This window comes from Chenopodium album, chromosome 8 (genome assembly GCF_948465745.1).
Source record: "Chenopodium album chromosome 8, dcCheAlbu1.1, whole genome shotgun sequence".
Taxonomy (NCBI): domain Eukaryota; kingdom Viridiplantae; phylum Streptophyta; class Magnoliopsida; order Caryophyllales; family Amaranthaceae; genus Chenopodium; species Chenopodium album.
Window position 1 is genome coordinate 75235859 of NC_137841.1, and position 22367 is coordinate 75258225.

Consider the following 22367-nt stretch of genomic DNA (forward strand, 5'->3'; position numbering starts at 1 on the left):
ATGATGATTAATGTCATGAGCTTTTCAAAAAGATAACAGTAAGAAAAGAAACTGCAGAAAGAATAATGGGAAGATTGGATAATAACATTTAAAGAAATCATGTCACCTTACAGAGCAATGATAGAGATATGCTTATTTTGAAGGCTCCATCTCCTTCATGTACAGCAAGAGTTGGTCCCTATATATGATAGAATGTAGAGGTATGCCACAGCTTCAGAAACAATGAGGCCTTCAAACTCTTGGAGACTGATGAGTTCAATGAGTTCAACAGGAATAACATACGTCTGTCATATGATGTCATGTCGTCATAAAAGGAAAAGTTACACACTACTAAGCAACATATCATCAAAAAACATATAAATTATGCATTGATATAGGTAGGATGGAATTTTAAATCACGAGAACTATATAACATTACTTCATTAATAAATAAAATTTACAAACAATTATGATATTTTACATATCATGTACAAGCAGAGGTTAAATCATAGAATATGTGCGTTGAGAGATAGCGAGAGGCCAATTTTAAAGGAGATACAAGCCAATCCTAATCTCTTTTATAGCACATTCGCAAAGAATGCCGTGTGAAGGTTCAACTTCTGTTCAACCAATCAGAGGATACAGCAGAACATTCATCTCCCAAGTTCTTCTGTGAACAATAATTCACATCGGTGGAAGTGAAGAATGCAGTTAGTGCATCACAATTCTACCATTTCCAACTTTACATGTGCTCCATCCATCTTGTAATTCCAAAACCAGCTTCCAGTATCTTTCTTAGAGTCTTCAATAGGGTCTAATTGCAATGATATACCTGCAATTAGCAATAACCCCATTATATAAGTCTCCAGGAAACCGATTAGTGAGCAAAATCGGCAAAATTTATGGTTTTCTCCAATGTCTAATCTTAAACTTTGACTTGGACAGCTATCTTTATCAAACTTGGGTGTTGGGTCAAGGAAATGAAAGAATATCTTTGACTTTCCATAAAATATTTTTTTACCCCACAGCCAAGAATTACAATGACAAGAAAATCATAAATCCTATATTTAAAATGTCAATAGCTTCTCAAGTGAGCCCATCTTTCTGTCTTTGACAATTCATTTAAATCTTGTCTCCAGTATGAAAGAAAATACTAGACAGGCAGGCACATTCACAAGTAATACAAAAAAATAACTCCCAGCATCCCAATATTTCTTTTTATCTTTTTCATTCTCATCCGCTCTTCTCTCTATACCTTAGCACTAAATGTCTTACTTATACAAATCCATCCACTTTCAAATTTTTATAACAGATAAAACTTTTGGAAAACTCAAGCTTTATTTTAGAACAGGGGGCATAAATAAGTAGCCATCAGAAAAATTGTTGCTACTAACCTGGATCTGCAGATATAATCTTTAACCTATAACCATCAGGAACCTCAAATAAATGATTTCCCTGCATCATGAACCACATGAACAAAAAGCATTACATGATAAATTATATGTGAACAAGTGGAACTGCATAATCTGCTTTAAATAAAAGCTTTACAATGAGTAACAAAAGGAAGTGTCGAGATCTAAATCAACCAATGACATTTATATAATCTGATTCTATACTAATTCAGTCAGCAAAACATTGAACATACGTCAAACCTGTTTTAAAACATTCTCCATGCCAAAATATGTACTCCGCATCAAAAAAAAAAAAAAAAAAAAAAAAAATTGCACTTTTGCATTAAAAGCAAGGTCTTTACACATGCAACAGTCCAGACAGAGTTTCCTCTCCCATTTCTACATCAGGCAGTCATGATAGATACACTAATGACAGCTATATGTCACTCTTTCAGTCTTTCTCAAACAAAGTGTCATCAGTTATGACAGTGATATCATGAAGTCACATGAAAATTTCTGATTAAGTTATTTACCTCTAGAGTAACATCAGTAGCCTCAAATTCAGCATTTCCATGCAGCATAACTTTCAAACACTCATTCCGATGCACTTTGTGCCTCCAGTAAATATTTTCTCCAGATTCCCAGTCAATTCCTTTGTTCAGTACCTTGACATTCTGCAACTTGCACTTTGCACATCTAAAGAAATCCATAACATAGGTTAGCTGAGTTTGCATACTTTATCTCTTTGTAAGGCAATAGAAATGGTTGCAAAAATCACCTGTGACCATACTCTAACAGAGGTTCCCCACTCTCATCAGTCTTCATAGTGCCCATCACATTTTCAGCAACAACAATCATGCTTCCATCAAGCTGAAAACGTAGCAAAGTCAGCTTCAACAACAAAGATTCTTAAGACTCATTATACTAGCTTCTGTCAAGTAACACCTGAACATCTCTCCAGAAGAATTCAGCGAGCTCAATTTGCAACTCTGAGCCCTTGGAGATGGAACCTCCTTGAAACTGGGAATGAAGACAGAAGGCATAATCAGATATTGCATATGACAAAGATGGATTATTTGACAAAGAGCTATTAAGCTTCAAGGAGAATATAGCTAACCTTTTGCCTAGAAACCTCCCAAAGAGGGCCCAAAGCAGGATGCAAAAAGATGAGATATGGTGGACCAGCATTAATGTAATTCTCATTTCCTCCCACCTGCAAGATACATAGAAATATAGAATGAGTTCCAATCACTAACATTGGTCAAGATGCATAATATATTACAATTATGATGCCTTTGGTAGTTTCTTCTGATTTTTAATTCAAGGGAAGTTTTCACCATTCCTTTCTGATTAAAGTATTATCCCATGGCAAAGAGAAACTAGTAGGGGCCTTAAAAGTGAAACGGATTTCAAGGAAATAGAGAATTTGTTACTTGGTTAGCAATAAATCCATTTGAGACTAGCAACAAAGGACACAAGTTTGAGCAAATTTCCAGAAGAAAAGAAAAATCCTACTGATCTTCACACACAAAAATTTACTTACCCTAATTAGTTAATGTAGTTCTACATGACCAAGAGAAATATCAGGTTTAACAAGAGGAGGCACAAAGCATTGTGGCATGTGGTAAGCATCATTAAAATGAGAAGTGGCTAATGGGCTCACAACTAGCAACTTTCCTTATTTTCTAGGAATTAAATTTCCTTGAAAAAGTCAAGTCTAACAAAAGCACCATAATTATATTGTTTATCACGAGAAATTATAAGCCAAAGTCACCAAAACTGACATACTTCAGGAATTTTTATATTACAGTAGGAAAGGAGATCGTAGGCATTCCTCGTAATATCCAACAATGCTCCATCTGGAGTCTGCAAGAAGCAGAAAAGATATTAGCTCCTTCATTATTAATCCATGCTTAAGCACTTAACGCTCCATATCTAAGCCAAACAATAAATGGTTGCATCACTGCAGAGGTTATACCCCAATACAAAAGTAGGCTCATTGAATTTTTTGGTGTTCTTCAAGGTCAAATTTTCCATTGCTTATTTTTATTATTATGTTAGCACACAAAATTATTATTATTATTTTTTTTTTTTTTATAAAAAAAAAGTCCTACTGAGACAGAAAATTGTAATTTTATACCATTAATAATATCACATAATCACTTGCACATACAAATCTATAAATCTTTTAACAGATCAATGGTAACAAATAATGGACTTCAGCATTTAAATTAAAACAAGCCTTTAGTTTGGGAGAGAGGATAGTTTACCTGGTTTAGCGACTTACCACCCTGCCTTCGTTTTTTCTTGGCAGATGAGGTGACCCTTCTTCGTTCATTATAAACCATAAATGTATCTAGGACATCTGCTATCGTCGATTGATATTAGAAACATATATATGGAAAACAGAAATTAATGAAGGTAAGACTAAACTCAAAACTACGAAGGAAATAGCGGACCTTCTTTTACTCCATAACAACGAGATGGATACGTATTGCAGAAGTTGTCAGCAATATTTTGCATTGTGCATTCAAGCCTGCCACCAGAAACACTGCAGCATGCACACAAGAGGTAAGGAGAGCCATAACTAAAGTTAACCCTCCCTGCCCTAACTTGAATTGACTTAAACTAAAAGGGGTAAGTGTGTGCATAGAGGCACCACTTCGCATTTCTTTTCTAATCTGTTTGTAAATGACATAATTGTGTTTTTGTAGCAAGAATTATTGGTCATCATACCTGTGCTTGATGCCATAATGGTCCACAAATTCAATTTGTTTTTTAATATTTAGAACCAATCCTGGTAAACTGCTCTCATCATTGCGTGATCCAACTTGCTCCGCAGAATGCAAATCAACATACAAAATGTTTGTATTGGCTGGGAACTCCGCTAGCATGCTGGGGAAGGTAGAAATCAGGATAAAACACTTTTTAAAGGTTAGAGATAAGAGTAACAACTAACAAGGAATCACGGATATATATACAGAGGGATAACTGTATTAATAAATTAACTAATCAGAACGAAGATTTAATGCTTATACACAGCATTTTAACCTCTTTGATGAAGAAGCTGCTGGGATCCCAAATTTATCGAACTCAGTGTATTCAATGCATGAAAATCCATAAGCCCACTTGCCGCTAATCTCCTTCTTCTCAACGAGAACATTAATTCCTTCAGTAGCCCCAGCAGTCCTCTGACAAGATGCAAAGCCTAATTTCTGCACAAATAGCACGTATAAGAAAATAATGGTATAAACACAAAAGGCTTAGGAAAAGAGGGAGGAAAAAAAAAAAGATAAGATAGATGCCACCAATTCTACAGAAACATAGAGTATGTCCAAATCCTAACCTTTTACAACTTTTTTTTTGGTAGTTTGTTCAACAGCTGCCATCACAGCAATAAACCAAAGCAACAGATAAATAGTCTCCCAATAGTGTACTTCCTCCGCTCCCTTTAGCGCAACACTTGAAAATTTACACTTTTCACATTCTTATAAGTGACCCTTAATTATAGTTTGATATGTTGAGCAAAATATAGTCATGTGGAGGGATCTTGTTAGATTTGTCTTAATTTATACTTTCACAATATCTGATTTTTATAATTTTTACTTGTATATTATTAGAGATACGGAGGGTTAAAACTGAATAAATTCTTTTGGATTCACCTACTTTACTAGATACTAGATGTAACACGGTTCTAGTAAATCATTCTATTTAATTTAAAATTTTGTATATTTATGAAGATCATTCATTAGATATATGGATAATTTTTTTTAATATCATAAGATAATTTTTTTAATTTAACACTGAAGTTATGTTTTGTTGTTTTATTTATTTTACGTGGCACTTGAATTTAAAATTCAAAACCTTATTCACTAATTTTGCTTATGTGACAATTTAAATTTTTAATTCAAAATGAAATGACAAATCTCGTTTTTTTATTGATCAAAATGAGTCTTTTGCCTATGAGTTTATTTAATATACTCGTTCTGTTTAAAATGTTAGTCTCATTTATAATCGTTTAACTATTAAAAATTATGGGAAATCAATCATATGAGATTTAGTTTTATTCGTCTTGATGAGTACATTATTAAAATTGAACTTTTATAATATTTGTTAGGGAGAGATTAAAGATACGTAGCATTTGCCATCAAAAATTTGCATCCATATATGTAAAAAAGATATTACTTTACAAAAAAAATAAAAAAGATATTACTTAGTTTTTTTTTAATTTAAATTTTAATTTTTCTCTATTCGTAAAATCAAACTTTTACAATAATTTTTAGGAAGAGATTAAAGACATTTGCGATTAAAATTTGCATCCATATATGTAAAAAAGATAATTATTACTTAGTTTTTTTTTTGTTTTTTAGAAAAGATAATTATTGGTTTTTAAAAGTGATTTAAATTTTAATTATAATTATTCTCTACCTATGTGTCAAAATTCGTAAATCCTATTCGCCACTTTTGCTTAGGTGGCGAGTAAATTTTTTAATTCTAAAATAAATTATTAATCTAATTTTTCATTTGGCGCGTCAAATGCTCCCGAAAAATGCCTACTTTATTTATATATATATATTAGATTAGATTTTTATTTGGATGTATATATAAATAATAAAATTTAAATCTCTATTTTATTCCCCTTTTTTTTCGTATATTTTTGTTTTTCTTTTTTCTATTATACTTCATTCTTTTTCATTTTATATTTATAAATATTTTATATTTATAAAATATTTCTAATGCACTTTCATGCATTAGCAAGCATGAAAGTGGACGGAGGAAATATAACATTACCAAGAGATAACCCTAGGATAATTCCCATAGAGCAACTAAAGGAGGGCAAGACACAATACTTCTATCATGCAAAGATTCACAACATATGGACCTATTTGAAAAATCTTACCATGATTCTCAACCACAAAACCCATGGAATAGTTCTTTGAAATGCATAAACATCTATTTAGTGAAAGAATTTGGAATTCATTTCGTTCAGTCAAAAGAGGTATTGAAGTTGGATACTTGGATTACATTTTTATAGAAAAAAAGAAGTTATCAGTTAACCACAGCATGTCACTCTCAAAGTTGCGTCATTCAGGTGTCTACAGTTCAGCCCTAAGGTCAAACGGGATGAAGATAGCTAACCCTAGTTGGAAGTAATACACAAAAGAAACGGCACAAACTTTATGTCATATAAACATAATCAGCAAAAGGCAAAACAAACCTTTTTGTGGTGCAAACCAACTCCAGCCAAAGCCAGTAGGGTAGAATCTGTTGCAGCCACAACATTACTGCAGTATAATTTAAATTGGTTACGTACAGAGATGAAGGGAACAAAGATAGCAAGCGAAAGAAAAAATTTCAGAACTTAGATCATGAAGATAAGATTCTTAGCAAACCTGACTTGCCGAACAGTTGCACCTCTACGTCCATGATTCCGAAACCATTGGAAGACACCTTTATCATAAGCAAGCTTCCATATTACCCCATGACCTCCTGGCTTGCAAACTGGAGTGAATGGTTCAGAAACCAACCATTCCCCATCTTCGGCACTGATGGCTGGAACAAGAGGCTGGCAATACGTATCATCAGATTGCTTAAAACAAAACAAGCTGAGCATCCAAAGAATTTTCAGAAGGAAAATGCAAATTACACCTGCTCAAACAGTTGAAATGTCGATCGACCTCTTCCAAACCATTTAAGTTTCTCACAAAGTGAACAGATGCGTTCATGGTTATTCTTTGCAGCACTTGTCATGATAGCAACAGGGGTGATGCACTGTTGTCCATATAGCTTAAAATACAAAAATTCTCTTGCCTTGAAGCATATAAAAGAAGACACATATCAAAAAAAATGTATTAAGTTAAGCTGAAGCATAGAAGAAATTACAATCAAGATGGATTAAAAGAAATTTATGCAAATAATTTGAGATTGATTACTAATGTAAGAAATCAATTTTACCTGTAGATCCCTAATTAGTCCTTCCAGCAAAGTCCGTCCACAATACGGCAGCATAGCCGCAGGAAGACATTCACCCGTTTCAGAGTCAACGAAACCAAGCCTATCTGCAGCGCCACCCAGAGGATAGATTTCACCAAGATATGGCAAACCCTGAAATAAATCAAGTGATAAACACCCTGAAACAATTTACAAATTCATCTTTCCATATAAAGTAGATATCATCAGTAAAATCCCAACCTCGATTCCCCATATAGCTGCTTGTGATGCGTACTCTGTATTTCTTGAAAGATCAACCCCCTTGGGAGAATGAATTTCCACAAATTGGCATTTCATCGACTCTTTCATGTGCTGGGAACTATTCATGGTTTGCCCAGTAACTGACTCGGCAAGAAGCTCTAAAACAGTTAACTGGTATCTGCCGACCAAATTGTGCCCCACATTACTCAGAGAATGACATGTTGACTCTGTTATGTAATTAATCACCCACAAAATGCATGAAACTGAATTATGCAAATATTAAGAACTATTAGCATACATTCACCAACATTAAGTGTGACTATACTGTTTTGAATATGAGACGTTATATGATCAACCTCTACAACTTGCACCAGACAATACCCCGTGAAGGTGAAATGCTCAAATATCCATCTAAAGAACAGGACTCTGATAAAAGCTTTTTAACTCTAACACGAACCACAGCCATCACCCCCCCCCCCCCCCCCCTTTCCCTCTTTCTTTTATTCCCCAAAATTCTAATTGGCTTTCAAATTATATGCTGGGAACTTTCACCAAAATCCCAATCAACTACAATTAGAAGGCTATCATTTCAAAAACCAACCACTAAATACACAAATCCGCTTATTTCCATATTATTTTAGAATGGAACCTCACTTGAGGGTCACCTCTCCTCATGTTATGAGCCTTGACCCAAGGCCTAACATCTAATATCAAAACTGGGCTAAGTACAGATGCAATTGTGGACTCATGGTACAGTTTGGTGTAACAAGTGGATGTAGAACTGAGCATGCTGGCGTGGTTATGAAGGCCTTCGGAGGCAATAATCTATGGTACTCTTGAAGGATCGGTGAGTTACCCTGGTAAAAGCACACGTAAGAACCAACTTTCACATACATTTTATTTTATTCCTTGACTCCAAACTTTTCTAACTTGCCCCTAGAGGGAGGGACTTTGCAGCCCATGACACTATTACAGTGATTACACTCACTAATACCAAAAATCACTTTTGCCTTTTGGACTACTAAGATGTTTCCATTTGCAAAATTGTCTCCTGCCTGTCCATGGTTTGAGTATAAACTCGACAGGAGCTTATTAGAGATCTCAAAATCTATGGTTATTTTCAATGCATAGATCTATCTCTACTCCAAACCTGTCATACAGCTTGGGTGTTGCTAGTTGGCAAACGGAACTCCCTGTCCACCCTTTATTTCTTTGCTATGCATATGTCATGCCAACACTTATATTGGTCAACAGCATGACAATTCTTATTTTTAGGAAATTCTATACCATAGTCAATAGAATCCCCATATTAAGCTATTACCAATTACCTAAATAACAATACTATTCTACCCTACAAGCCAAATTTGCTCCAAAAAGTAATTGAGCATAAATTTCTTGTGTTAATCTCCACAGTCAACTTCAACTTTGATGTTCATAAATTCATAAGCAAACCACTCTTTGCTTCTTGATTAATTATCCATTTTGCATCCCTCCTCATTAATTATACAACTTTGAAACAAATCAAGGTCACTCCATAACATTGTAGTTCGCACAAGTAGATTCAGGAATTCAAGTCTTGAAACATTTTTGTGTTAAATCAAAGTTTTCCAATTATATTCAATTTTCACTACAAATACATATCTTCAATAAGACTATAAAACTGCAAATAATCATCATAGCTAAAAAATCAAAGAATCCTCTACCTTAATTCAATTTTCTGCATACACACATTGACACATTCCCGCTATCTTCATCACTCATTTGTCATCATCCAACTAACTAAAATCATACTGCTGATGCATAAATGCCATAAAGAAACACAATAAAACGAAGTTGCGAAATCGAAAATTTTCCAAATTAGGAAAGCTTACCCAATAATTCCACCAATGCAATCATAAAACCTTTCCATTTCAGCCAAAGTCCTCAACAGCTTCTTCAGAGCAGCAATTTCTTCCTCCATTAACTTACTCATCCCCATCTTACCATTCCCTGCACCACCTCCCACCATATCCCAGCTCTCAATCATCTCCGCCAACGAAAACAACGCACTCTTCAACGAACTTCGACTACTCTCAAATTCTCTCTCCTCGTCTTCTTCCTCCATTCCATAGCTGATCACATGCTCCTGCCCCGCCGCAACAACACATTTGATCAAATACATCTCAAACGACTCCAATTCAATCGATTCCAAAACCCTAGAAAAATCATTCCGACTCGAATTGAAGAATCGACTAACTCGCGAGTCATTATCAATTACTCGGTGCTTCCTATCTAAACTCTCAGCCTTTGATAGCTTCGACTTCAAGCTTCTTAGCCGAGCAATCTCCTTCTCGAAATCAAAATCCGGCGCCGGCGTCGCGTACCCCACCGGCGCCGTCGAAACGCGAGTTACCAGCTGCGAAGAAGCCGAGGAAGAAGAAGAAGAGAGAGAATGAGAAGAGGAGAGAGAAACGAGGTTGAGTTTCCTCAAATGGAGGAAAGTAGAAGAAGTGTGATGATAATAATCAGTAAAGTAAGAGAGAGAATTTCTACTCCTGTGATTGTGAGAAGAAGTAGTGGCGACATGGCTAGTGTGCGGTGAAATTGAAGACGCCATTGTTGAAGAGAGGAGAGAGAAAATGGAAGGTTTAACAATGGCGGAAGGTATTTAAAGAGGGAGGGATAATTGGATTTTGGGAGGAGATGCTGGAAGAGGAAAAGCATATACCGAAGAAAATTGGAGGGGAGGAGAGAGAAAATGGGTGTTGCCAAAACCATATCTTGCTTTCTACTTTCCGATTGGTTGAGTGATTTTGGTTTCGTTTTGGGGGGTCATTTTGTTGTGTGCATTCTACACCTGTACGGTTGTATCATTGTATCTCTCTCTCAATTTTTTTATTTTTATTTTTTTAAAATTTCATTTTTGTTTTTTTTAGGGGAAAATTTTCATTTTTGTTAATTCTGTTATGTTTCTAATGCTATATTTTCGTCTCAAAAATGTTTTCTTGGTTTGTTTTTTCTGGTTTTAAATAGGTTGGGATATTCGGGTATCTTTGAGTAATTAGTCGTTTCCTCCATTGAGATTTTTTATTTTAGGTGTTCATGGAATTGTTGCATATAATTGACATTAATCGCATAGTCGTGTGCTCATCGTATATATTATAATCATGAACTATATTGATCAAGCGTTATTAAGAATATTAGATAGACAAAATAATTGGTTTCGATTAAAATGAGGGGCGACTTTTGAGTATATGATACGGAGTACATGTTATTCATGTGTAATTAAATGATGGTGGATATGTGACATACAAGTATAATGGAGATTGCCAAGTTAGGTAAACATTTTTTAAATAGTTAGAGCTAGTAGCTAATCATTGTGGAGCTACAAAGGGTGTAGTTTTGTTAAATAAGGGTCTGGGCCGCACCCGTTACGGGAGAGTGCAAGTCCACCACTTTATAAGACCAAGGAGGTTCCACCTCAAAACCATATGGCAATAAGGGGAGTAGTCCCTTAGCCTTATATTGTGGTAGTATCTCTTGAATTCTTTCAATGTGGGATTCCACCACTACACTCCCCCTTTTTAATGAATTAGTGTGGGACAAGATAATGCTCACATGTGGGTTGTTCCTGAACTCAACACTCCCTCTCACATGTGAGTTGTCCATAGTTTTTGGCCCAGTATACTTTAGCCAGTAAGGCCCCAATCGTGAGATCGTGGGCCTGACTCTGATACCATGTTAAATACGGGTCTAGGCCGTACCCGTCACAGGAGAGTACAAGTCCACTACTGTACAAGACCAAGGAGGTTCCACCTCAAAACCATATGACTATATGAGGAGTAGCCCCTTAGCCTTATATTGTGGTGGTATCTCTTGAATTCTTTCAATGTGAGATTACATTACCGCTACACTCTCCATTTTTAGTGAATTAGTGTGGGACAAGAGAATGCTCACATGTGGGTTGTTCCTGAACTCAACAAGTTTTGGTGAAACTAATTAGCTTTACAAAACTATGTACTTCCACGGTTTCACTCCGCCCCAATGTAAGAGTTGTCCATTTGGATGATTAAATTATTTGTGATTTTTTATTTTTGCATTGATTTTATAATTTTTTTTTTTATTTTGTTTGAAAATTTAATAAACATGTAAGACCTACAAAAATTACAAGAGGTTATAGCTTAAATTAACTTAGTTTGAGAACGATCATGAGTCACCTTGTAAGTTTGTAATGTATGTGTAGCTTAAATTGTAAGACATGTGGATCCTCTTAGGATTTTTGGAGTACTTTTAACGTTGCAAACTTACTAATCTAGTGAAAACAAATTCACCGAATCACCGTTGTAGAATCATCGATTCATCGAACACGAGAGAAATAAGTTAAGACGTTAAGGGCCTTTAGTGAGTTTCGTCCTGGACTTTAACGAAACATATATGGGCCAAAAGACAAATTGGGCTTTAAAAAGGCTTTGCCCATTTAATATAGCCCAACCCAATAAATTCAGAAATTAAGAACAAGTAAACCAAACAAGCTTGAATGCTTGACAACAAAGAAACATTTTCTTTGCATGTTAACTCCCGTTCATGCAAATTTTCTATTCCTTTTTTATTTTAATTATCATCCATTAAATTTAAGTCCTAAATATAATTTTAATACCAAAGCACTTATCACAATCTAGCATTTACATGAAATTATAGGCAAGTTTGTAATTAAAACTCAATCCTTGGGATTTATTGTTTAGTTTCCTACTAATACTATGCAAAAGTATTCATTGAAAAAAAAGAATATAAGATAAACTCAAGGTTTGAGTTTACTATGATCCAAACTCATAGATAATTACTGATAAATTCTATATTATTATTAAATTATAATTTTAATTATTCACAAATTAACAAATAGTGCTATAATATTAAACCTATAAATTCTTTAAAAACAAATTCACTAATAACCTCCATAATCATAATTCTCACAAACATGGCAACAAAACTCAGCATCATGATGATCACCCTTACATTCATACTACTCCTTACTACCGCTACCTTGACCACAACCTTGGCCGCCACGCAACCAATAACAGCCGTCTACGTGTTCGGGGACTCAACGGTAGACCCCGGCAACAACAACTACATTCCGACGGCACTCTTCCGGGCAGACCACCAGCCATATGGAGAAGACTTTCCTGGAAGAATCCCAACCGGCCGGTTCTCTGACGGTCGAATTGCACCAGACTATATAGCAGCCTCACTCGGTCTAAAAGACTTTATTCCGGCTTACTTGAACCGGACCGTATCAGACCAGGAATTATTAACAGGGGTTAGTTTCGCCTCGGCTGGGTCCGGTTTAGATGATCTAACGATTGGGATTACTCATGCGCTTGATCTGACGGCTCAGCTGAGTTACTTTGAAGAGGCTTTAGGAAGAATGAAGAAAATTGTGGGTCAAGAGAAAACGAGTTGGACCGTAGAAAATGCCATGTTTTTAATATCGGTTGGATCAAATGATATGTTGATTAATTACTTTGATTTGCCGACTCAAGCTTTGTTATACTCACCATCAAGTTACTCGGATCTTCTTATTTCTAGGCTTCAGTTTATTATTCAGGTATGTTATTGTTACGCATTATAAGTAATTACTGTTCTTTCTAATTACTTAATTAATTGTTTGGTATGTTATCTTGATTCAGTAATTTTTTTAATGTTATATATTAGTTAAATGTTAATGATAGTTGTGTGACTAATTAATGTCTCGAGTCTTTGACATATATATCTACCATAGACTACTCACTCGATCTTGTAGATGCTAACTAACTTTTAAAAAGACATAAATAGTAATTGATGAATTGAATAAGTTGATGATAATCCAGTTACAAAGAAAAGGTAAATTGGCTTGGGCTACCAACGGCCTAGCTAGTATTCAGTTAGGGTTTTGGTGGACCTTAGATTTTAGGATGAATATAAAGATAATTTTATACATTCTCTATCATTTTTTTCCCAAAAAAATATATACGAGTTATTAATTTTTTTTTCTTCATATTTTCACTATTAATTTGGTTGTTACAGTCGCTTTACAACCTAGGAGCAAGAAGGTTCGCGGTGGCGGGTCTTCCACCACTAGGGTGCTTGCCAATCCAAGTGAGTGTTGGCAGCATCATTCCTAGCATGCATTGGCTGCAACGAGTTTGTGTTGATCAACAAAATTCAGATGCTTTAATCTACAATGGGAAGCTCCAATCCCTACTTATTGGGTTGCAATCTCAACACCCCAATGCTAGATTTGCCTATGCAGATGTTTACAATCCTTTGCTCGATATGATTAACCAACCTCAACCATACGGTAACTATTTTTCCGTCTATATAGTCCATTTATGTTATCATGTAGTACGTATACATGATGCACGTTTCTTATATATACATATATATCTAGCGGGTGTAGTAGCAAATTAGCCCCAACACTTTTATTGCAGGTGTAAAGTAACCCCATAACTTTTACTTGTAGCAAATTAACCCCACAACTTAATATAATTGTGCAATCAAAACCTATACATCAAATTTGAGCAAAATCACATTAAAATATATAAATTTCATAAAATATACTTCAATAAAAGACAAAAAAAAGTTAAAAAAAAATTAATTACATCCAAAATATTGTGCATATACATTATCATACATATTAAATACATACTATAAAATATAGAAATTATCGACACTGAAATATGACAAAGGGCGAAAAAATTAACGGAATTTAGCAAACCATCATACTTGATTAATCTCTTCAATTGCTCACATTTAATTGAAATGGTAAGAAATATAACGCATGTATAATACTCTTAATGCTTATTATTAATACAAAAAATTAGCATGTTTTGATGAATTTATTGTTAAATAATGATGCTCAGATGTACGTTGCACGATATGTTAAGTTTTGGGGTCCATTTGCTATAATTAAAAGTTAAGGGGGTAATTTGAACATAGAGTTAAAGTCTTGGTGCTAATTTGCTATATTTCCCTATATCTAGCTAAGTTAAAGTTTAAAGTTGTCACGTACATTAAAAAAAATAAAAAAGTATAGTGGATATAAACTTACTTTCCTGCTCGTAAATTCTATTCCATGTACATGTACATGTACATTACACATTCATACACGGTAAAACCTCTTTGTAGTTGAAGTAGCCACATTCTTACATTCCTAGCTAAAAGTATTACTGTTGTTCTAGTAAGTGTAAAAACCAAGGTTGTATATTGTAACATTGTAGGTGAATTGAATAACACTCCGTATAATGAAATCGAAATTGTGTAATGAATGCAGGTTTTCAAACGACACTTGAAGGATGTTGTGGCACAGGAATACTGGAATCAGGCAGTCTATGCAATACACCGGTTTTGACTTGCTCTAATCCTTCAACTTATGTTTTCTGGGATTCAATTCACCCTACACAAGCTGCACACTATGTTCTTGCCAATGCATTGACTACTAATGTGCTTCCCACACTACTTAATTAACTAAATAATTAACACCGGGATCAACGAACAATACGAGTAGTAATCATACAAATGCTTATATTTGATCATAGCTAGTTAGGAATATTAGGCTTATACATATAGATAGTCATATTGGTGTGCATGCATAATCAGAAAATATATAGGTTATTGGTTTTATGCATGACAAATTAGAATAGATATTTCAATATAAGTTCATTAGATATTTATTGGCCGGTTTTCCAGTCAGTTTTCCTTTATAATCATCCATTTACTTATAAAATTAAATTTATTCAGTGACCTATATATCCCCAATATGCATGAAACATCTAATTTTTAGGAGTAGATACATGAATTTTCTATATAATTTTGGATGTATAATAGACACATGCTAAAAAATCACTTTCGAACACATATTGAATATTGATTACACATTACCGTGCCTAATTTTAAGCCAAATCATGGATTTAAGAACTTGCGGCTACTATATATAGATTATTAATCTGAAAAGAAAAGTAAATGACAACTAAAAGAAAGAATGTGTAGAATTTTCATTTTCATTTTTATTTTATTTTATTTTATTTTTTATTTTTTTTTTTTTTTTTTGACATTTTCATTTTCATTTCGCAACAGCAATAATGCAGTATATATATTTAATCTGAAAAGATTTTTTTTCACAAGCATCGAATTACAATCCACAAATAATCATTTCTTGATATAAAATATCGAATCAACAACTTGTCTGGCTCAGATTAAATTCTTATACTATAGACTTAGAAAAATAAAAATACAAACTCACACACACAAAATTTTCATGCAAGCAAGATTCTGATGGCATTTTTGTCTTGTTTGAGACAGCTAAAATGATAATAAATCATGCAAGCAAGGATTCTCAGTAATGAAGTATATCGAGAATTTTACAAAAATCAAAATATATTATTGTTAATTAACTAATGTAACTGGTCCTTCTTTTATGCAACTCTTAGCTGATATTCGATTTCCTAGACACTTAGAATATTTAGTGTACAAGCATGCAACCAAAATAGTGATCATATATATGTAACAACAAAATATTAATATTAGTGCTAAGGACAAGTTAATTTGTCATTACCTTTGGTATATTATATGCAATAGATATAATTATCTACTTTTTGCAATAAAGTACATCAAGATCTCACTCATCAATTGTCTTCATTCACAAAGTCAGATCCAAACTTGTCTTTGTTTCTTGCTTGTTATTATTATTATTATTATTCATCCTACTACTTGCATCTCCTTCCTTCAACTTGCTAATGAGCTGGTCATGTTCCGAGGTAGACGATAATGGTGGTGGATATTGCAAAGAAAGTGATAGTAATTCATCACTTCCAATAACCTCTTTATCCTTTGTGTTTTTCTTGGCTAATGGATCGTCGATATCTTTTGGAGCTAGGGCAAGAGAGAGATCCAAATCCATAGCTTTCCTTTTCAAATGGTTATTGTTAGGAGTAATCCCTTGCTTGATATTGATGTTTGAGGGTTTAAGGAAGTTCAAAGGGTTTGATCTCTCTTTTCTTTCGACGACTACTTCTTGAGTTGGACTAATTGCTAGATTTAACTCCATGTTAGACCTTGGCCTACTTGTAGATTGACATGATGATGATCCATTATTGCTTTGAGAAATAGGGGTTTTTTTGAGTGTTTGTTGGGTTCTCCAATTTGAAATTTGCCCTTGGAAGAGATTTTTGATACCGGCTTGAGAATTGCTATTAGTACTAGAAAACATCACCCTTTCCGGAAGAGTACCAAAACTCAATCCGTTTCTAGACCTATCGGATGAAGTCCCAATGTTGTAAGGAGCATACATCTGGCTCGTCGAATGACCTCTCCAAGAAGGATCACCATACCTAGTTAATCACAATTGGAACAAATATATAATTTAGTTTATGATAAATTATCAGGGATCCAATTATCAATCTATATCTTGATAAGTATATAAATGATTCAATTGTTCGATTCATATATTTTGCTTATTTCTAGGGCTATTGGTTTTAGTACCTTAGACTAAAAGGCGATCTTTGATTATTGTAGCCTTGTAACATAGGTAGCTGGCTAAGGTTGTAAATATTATCTCTTCCATCAGCGAATAGCCCTTGATTGCTCAAAGCTGCTTCAAAATAATCAATCGAGAACATCGAAATAAATGAAATTAGATAAGAGTTTAATCTAGACACATAGAGAATAATCAAAGACTACAAAACCCTAGTTAATCTAATTTAAATGTTGTATAGAAAGCAAGTTAAATTAATTACCTTGATTTGATTCATCAATCTTTTTGCTTCTGTACATCTGAAAACAAAATACAAAAATAAAATCATTTTAAGGAGTCAATATATAGCTAAAAACAGAAATTTAACATGAATAACTAAACAAAATACAAATTAGAAAGGACTTAATTAATAACTTTTACTTATTAATTAGATTGCTCATATTAAAAATTATCTAGTTGATTTGACTAATTTTATTTACCTGAAGATGACTCTTGACATGAGCAATACTTAGACCTTTGATATTCATCAACTGAAGAACCAACTTAGGTGTTGCTCCTACACAATTTCATCACAAAAACCTTAATTAATTAGTAAATTATTCACACCCTTAAATTGCTAATTACAAAGAGTAGTATCATTATTACTACTTACTTTCTTGTCCTCCTAGCCTCTCAACAGCATGAACAAAGCAAAGATGGAGATCCGGTGTCCACCGGAGCCTAGGCATCTTGGACCGGTTATACGGCCTCACGGATCCTGATGAGGTTGGCCCTTTCTTTTCATTCTCCTCAACGGTGCTCGTACTCGAGCTCGAGCCATTGATCTTGATCACCTTGCTATTGCTATCATTACTATTATTATCATCAACCTCTTCTTCCTCTAGTACCTTGTCATCATCCTCCTCACACTCATCAATTCTATCATTGGAAAGGCTTGTTTTGGATCCTTCTGTGCTAGCACTTGCTGCCCTAATCATGATTAATCTCTTTACTTCTCTCACTAATCTTGCCTTTTAATAAACTCGAAAGGCAAGTTGATTATAGAATATAAGACTATATGTTATAGTTAGCTAGGTCTTTGTAAGAGGGAATTATTGTAGGAAAAATAATGGAGTATGTATGTATAATATGAATAATTAAAGAGAGGATTAGGAAGAATTATTCTTTTTTGAGAATGAAATTAAGCAGGTGAGGTCTTAGAGAATTTGGAGAAATTCCTACCATTATACTCTTGTTATATATATACTATTTAGTTAAATATATAATGTATAAACTATAATTTCTCTCTCTAACTACTTTATCTCTCTAAAAATTAAGTCTTTCTTTATGTGAGCTGTATGGCCTGCATTGCATGATGCTTTAATTAGCTAGCTAGGGCAAGGAGAAGGATATATCAATACTGCTTTACATATACGTCATGTATTTTGGACTTCATTTATTGGGTGTGTTGTTGGTTGTAGCTTGTATGAAGGGGGGAATTACAGGTAGAAATGAAAGTTGGACAAGAATAACCAGTGATATAAAGTTTAACATTAGGTTTACAACCACGTATTATATTGAATATGTTGTGACTACTTAATTGCGACATATACATACATATGTCAGTTAGGTTAATTGGTTAAATTCTAAATAGTTGGTTACCGGTGCTTTCACTCATGCTTAGCTCTAATTATTTTATAATTTATTTTTTAAAACTATTTAATAAGCAATTCTTAGGGTGGTCTGGATCAATTATCATGGGAAAGGTAAAAAGAACAACTCTTACTTTTTCAATGATGATGTAGCTACTAGCTTACAGTTTAACCAATGAAAAGTGTTTTGGACATTCATATATATGAGCGTGTGTTGTGTCATGCACATATGTGTTGTTACCTTATTGACGAGTCTACAATCGGACTAAGGGATTGTTTGTAATCGTTTTTTTTTTTTTTTTTTTTTTTTTTTTTTTTTTTTTTTTTTTTTTTTATGTTTTCAGTTATTAGAGCTGATTAGATCGAGCTTGGAATGTAGAAAGCATTCTGGAAAAGTAATGTTTAATATTGCTTTAATAATACGCTTAAAAGAAACTTGGTTAGTATTAAAACAAACAAGTGATTATATGATCTAATCTAGCTAACACCCATTTAACTTTTTAAAAATAAGTGATTTAAAGATTGGTCATGTAGAACTGTAGAAGTAGAAAGACATAAATTCAACACTCCCACAGTTACTCAAGTACGTGTATGTATGGTAGTTGATAATACATGATCAAATGCACATGTTATGTGACACCACGTTACTTAAGTGTATAAGTGTATTAGTGTATCTAAGCCTGAATGAGCATGATAGCTTTGTTGTGTTGTGTAGTGTAGTATACATGTCATGTAACTACTAACTAACATATTAAAATATATGAGAATAAATTCACAATTTTCTTATTTTTTCATTGAGAGACTGACATACATTAACTATTTAGCATTACAAATAACCAAGACTAATTTGTAGTAAATTGTTAATTGTATAATATGATAATATCGAAGCAATTGAAAACTAATAAATACTTAGAACATACATATTGTCCTTGTATAATTTCATTAAAAAGTATTATTGTTTACAAATTTCGAAGAAGAAGCAAATTAAATCCAAGGCTAAAGGATATTCAATAGAGGAACTCGATCACTTATCATAATCCCGTGAAAAGTATAACTAGGTGGCATTGCATGGCATGTATATGTTGAGAAGAAATACATGCTACAATTATTTTTATTATATTTATTTATTTATTTATTTAAAAAAAAAAGGAAAGACAAAATAACAACTAAAAATCATGTGCATGTGGATGAAACATTAGAGTGGGGATTGAAAAGAATACTTTTGTTGGGTGTATCTTTGTCCTTTACGTCTATATTCACGGATCTCTCTCCCTCTGTGTTGTTTGTGTGTGTGTGCGTGCAAAATTAAAACTAATACTCGATCTTAACTATACTTTCTTCATCTTCTGCCTACCTCTAGTCAACGGCTATCGGCTTTGTATCAAAGGCCACTTAATTAATCAACATTGTCAATTGTGAAATTTCGACTCAGATTATTGTCCGTCTGATTTTCTTAAACGTACTAAGTATAAAGTGATAAATAACGTACTCACTCTATCTCTACTTAGTAGAATCATTTGTTATTATTGAATGTATTTTCTCACCAAACTTTTGTTTGTATGTATTTGATAATTAAGAATAATGGTCAATTAATTATTTAAATGAAAATTATAACTAAGTTTAATTCTGAGTAATCAGTTTGATAGTATGTCCCAAAATAATTCCAAAGGAGCAGGGTGGGTGGCATATAGCTAGTTAAGTTAACAAGGGGGTGACATGGGAAGAAAAGGGAATAGTAGATGCCCTAATTCTCCATCTTATTATAGGCTAAAATAACAGCAACAACAAACATGATATCGTCACTGACAACTGACACTCTGACACCCAATATCTTCGCATCTCACTCAGCTATTAATTTAAATTCCAATACTACGTACTCTATTCATCTGTTTTGCTCAGCCAACATTAGTATGAACCAAAACAAATGCGCACTTTCTAAAATACAATTAAAGAGAAAAAGTTCACCAAAAATATGAGCTAGGTATTCTGAGTATTTACCATATTATTATGTAAAAAATTAAAAAAAAAAAAAATCATTTCTACAGTACACAAAATATGTTCTTATTAAATAACATTAAGGTATCAGATTCTATATAAAATGATGAGAAATGTATAAGTCATGGAGTATTTCAATTTTACTAGGTGTGTATATAGTTGACTCAAGGTACCATAGCATTTTGTGAAAAAGTCCTTCATCACTAATTCACTATTTATTCGAAATATATTGTGATTTAAGGGTGGGTTATACTCACTTGAATTTCACTTATGTTATCTAAACTTATTAACACTTATTTTTATTTTTAGTTGGATCGAATTTGAGTAACCACCATTATCAGAATTTATTTTACTAAACCTATCTTATTTGAATTGTATGCTATTCTAAGATTTAAAATAAGTGATAATAATGTGAATAGAACATGACCTAACCTAGACTTATTTCATATTTTGGTCAAATTGAAATTAATTAGACAATATTAAATTTTGTTGTCTACTTGTAATACATCTAAAATATAAAGATAGATTGTTGATGGTTGTCTATGAAGTTGTAGATATTATAACGTTAGACAGCACATATGTTTTGTAAAAATTCTGAATTCGTGCGGCTAAGTCTCTCTTTGGCAAGAATGCAATGAACTAGTTGACTTCTGACCGAAAGACTTTTCTTAAAGTAAAGACATTCGCATGAAATAAAATGAAATGAATTAAACTTTATAAATATTCTGCACTCGTGTATGTATTTCCTTTTTAATGCTCCTTTATTTAATTATTTTGCATGCCCAAGTATTATTGAACACCCAAAAAAAAAAAAAAAAAAAAAAATCTCAACTCTACTACTTTTTGTACACGAATTTATCATAAACTAGTAATTTTTACACTTAAAAGGGTTTATACTTTATAATTTATTGAATTGCTTGCTAACTTTATTAATTAATTATTTTCATATTTGGCTAAGTTAATCACGGATATCCTGAGGGTACAAAAGTGAGCCGTCCAAGTAAATCAAGGTTGTATAGATATTCTTTCTTGTGATTTGTTTGATTTGTCAATTAATCAATTTTAAGTAAAATTCTACACCTCTCGTCTATGAAAATTTTTCTTAGCCTCAACATAATAATAAAATTATTAAAATAATTATTACTTTTTTCTTCATCTTCTTTTCCCTCCACCACAAGCAACAAGACTAGGAATTCGATTTATACTAGTCTACTAATACGCAAATTTCATAGAATATAATGAACAATTTGCTCCGATCCTTTGGAATGTGAGATTTAAGGTTATCAACGTGTTATTAAGGCAATGTGGAACAATAATACTCCATTCATCTGGATTAGTTTTTGTCAATATCATTACATTACTAGTTCAAATTAAATACATTATTAACATTATATATTATTTATTTAATTTAATTAATGTTCTGTGATACATTTAATTTTATGTATGTTTCCTCAAAAAAAAAAAAAAAATAATAATTATTATGTTATTTTTTTAAAACTAGCTACTCCGTATATGTTTCTATATGCATCATACAAATGCGGGATGATTTGCACTTTGTCAAGAATTAATAATCACATTGTCTTAAACTTTCATAAAGTCGTAATGAAGAAATGATATAAGATGATTATGCTAATATATATATATATATATATATATATATTACTTGTTACAATAGTTGTCTTACTTCTTCAACTC

At 33.0% G+C, this 22367-nt stretch overlaps 3 protein-coding genes across 4 annotated transcripts; 1 reads left to right on the top strand and 2 right to left on the bottom strand.

Annotated features, from left to right (window-relative positions):
* Window positions 1–395: 395 nt before the first annotated feature.
* Window positions 396–10384, bottom strand: LOC145642420 (UTP--glucose-1-phosphate uridylyltransferase 3, chloroplastic-like). The gene is made up of 17 exons (XM_081693599.1): window positions 9434–10384; window positions 7563–7740; window positions 7326–7475; window positions 7020–7181; window positions 6764–6936; window positions 6589–6655; window positions 4422–4585; window positions 4107–4265; window positions 3830–3921; window positions 3641–3735; window positions 3159–3236; window positions 2488–2583; window positions 2316–2390; window positions 2149–2240; window positions 1904–2066; window positions 1374–1434; window positions 396–811 (listed from the first exon to the last, which is right to left on the bottom strand). The coding sequence occupies exons 1-17, from the start codon at window positions 10156–10158 to the stop codon at window positions 699–701; spliced, it is 2643 nt and encodes an 880-aa protein (XP_081549725.1). The 5' UTR covers window positions 10159–10384; the 3' UTR covers window positions 396–698.
* A 2132-nt stretch (window positions 10385–12516) lies between these two features.
* On the top strand, window positions 12517–15041 carry LOC145555519 (GDSL esterase/lipase At2g40250-like). The gene is made up of 3 exons (XM_081617254.1): window positions 12517–13143; window positions 13602–13875; window positions 14848–15041. Exons 1-3 carry the CDS (start codon window positions 12517–12519, stop codon window positions 15039–15041), a joined length of 1095 nt encoding a protein of 364 aa, XP_081473380.1.
* Window positions 15042–15860: 819 nt separating this feature from the next.
* LOC145556719 (uncharacterized) lies at window positions 15861–18311 on the bottom strand. Of its 2 annotated transcripts, none has more exons than XM_081618372.1 (5): window positions 17699–18311; window positions 17526–17602; window positions 17309–17345; window positions 17055–17163; window positions 15861–16903 (listed from the first exon to the last, which is right to left on the bottom strand). In XM_081618372.1, the coding sequence occupies exons 1-5, from the start codon at window positions 18021–18023 to the stop codon at window positions 16213–16215; spliced, it is 1239 nt and encodes a 412-aa protein (XP_081474498.1). In that variant the 5' UTR covers window positions 18024–18311; the 3' UTR covers window positions 15861–16212. The 2 variants fall into 2 exon arrangements, with proteins under 2 accessions (XP_081474498.1, XP_081474497.1); XM_081618371.1 differs by having other exon boundaries at window positions 17055–17166.
* Window positions 18312–22367: the final 4056 nt, after the last annotated feature.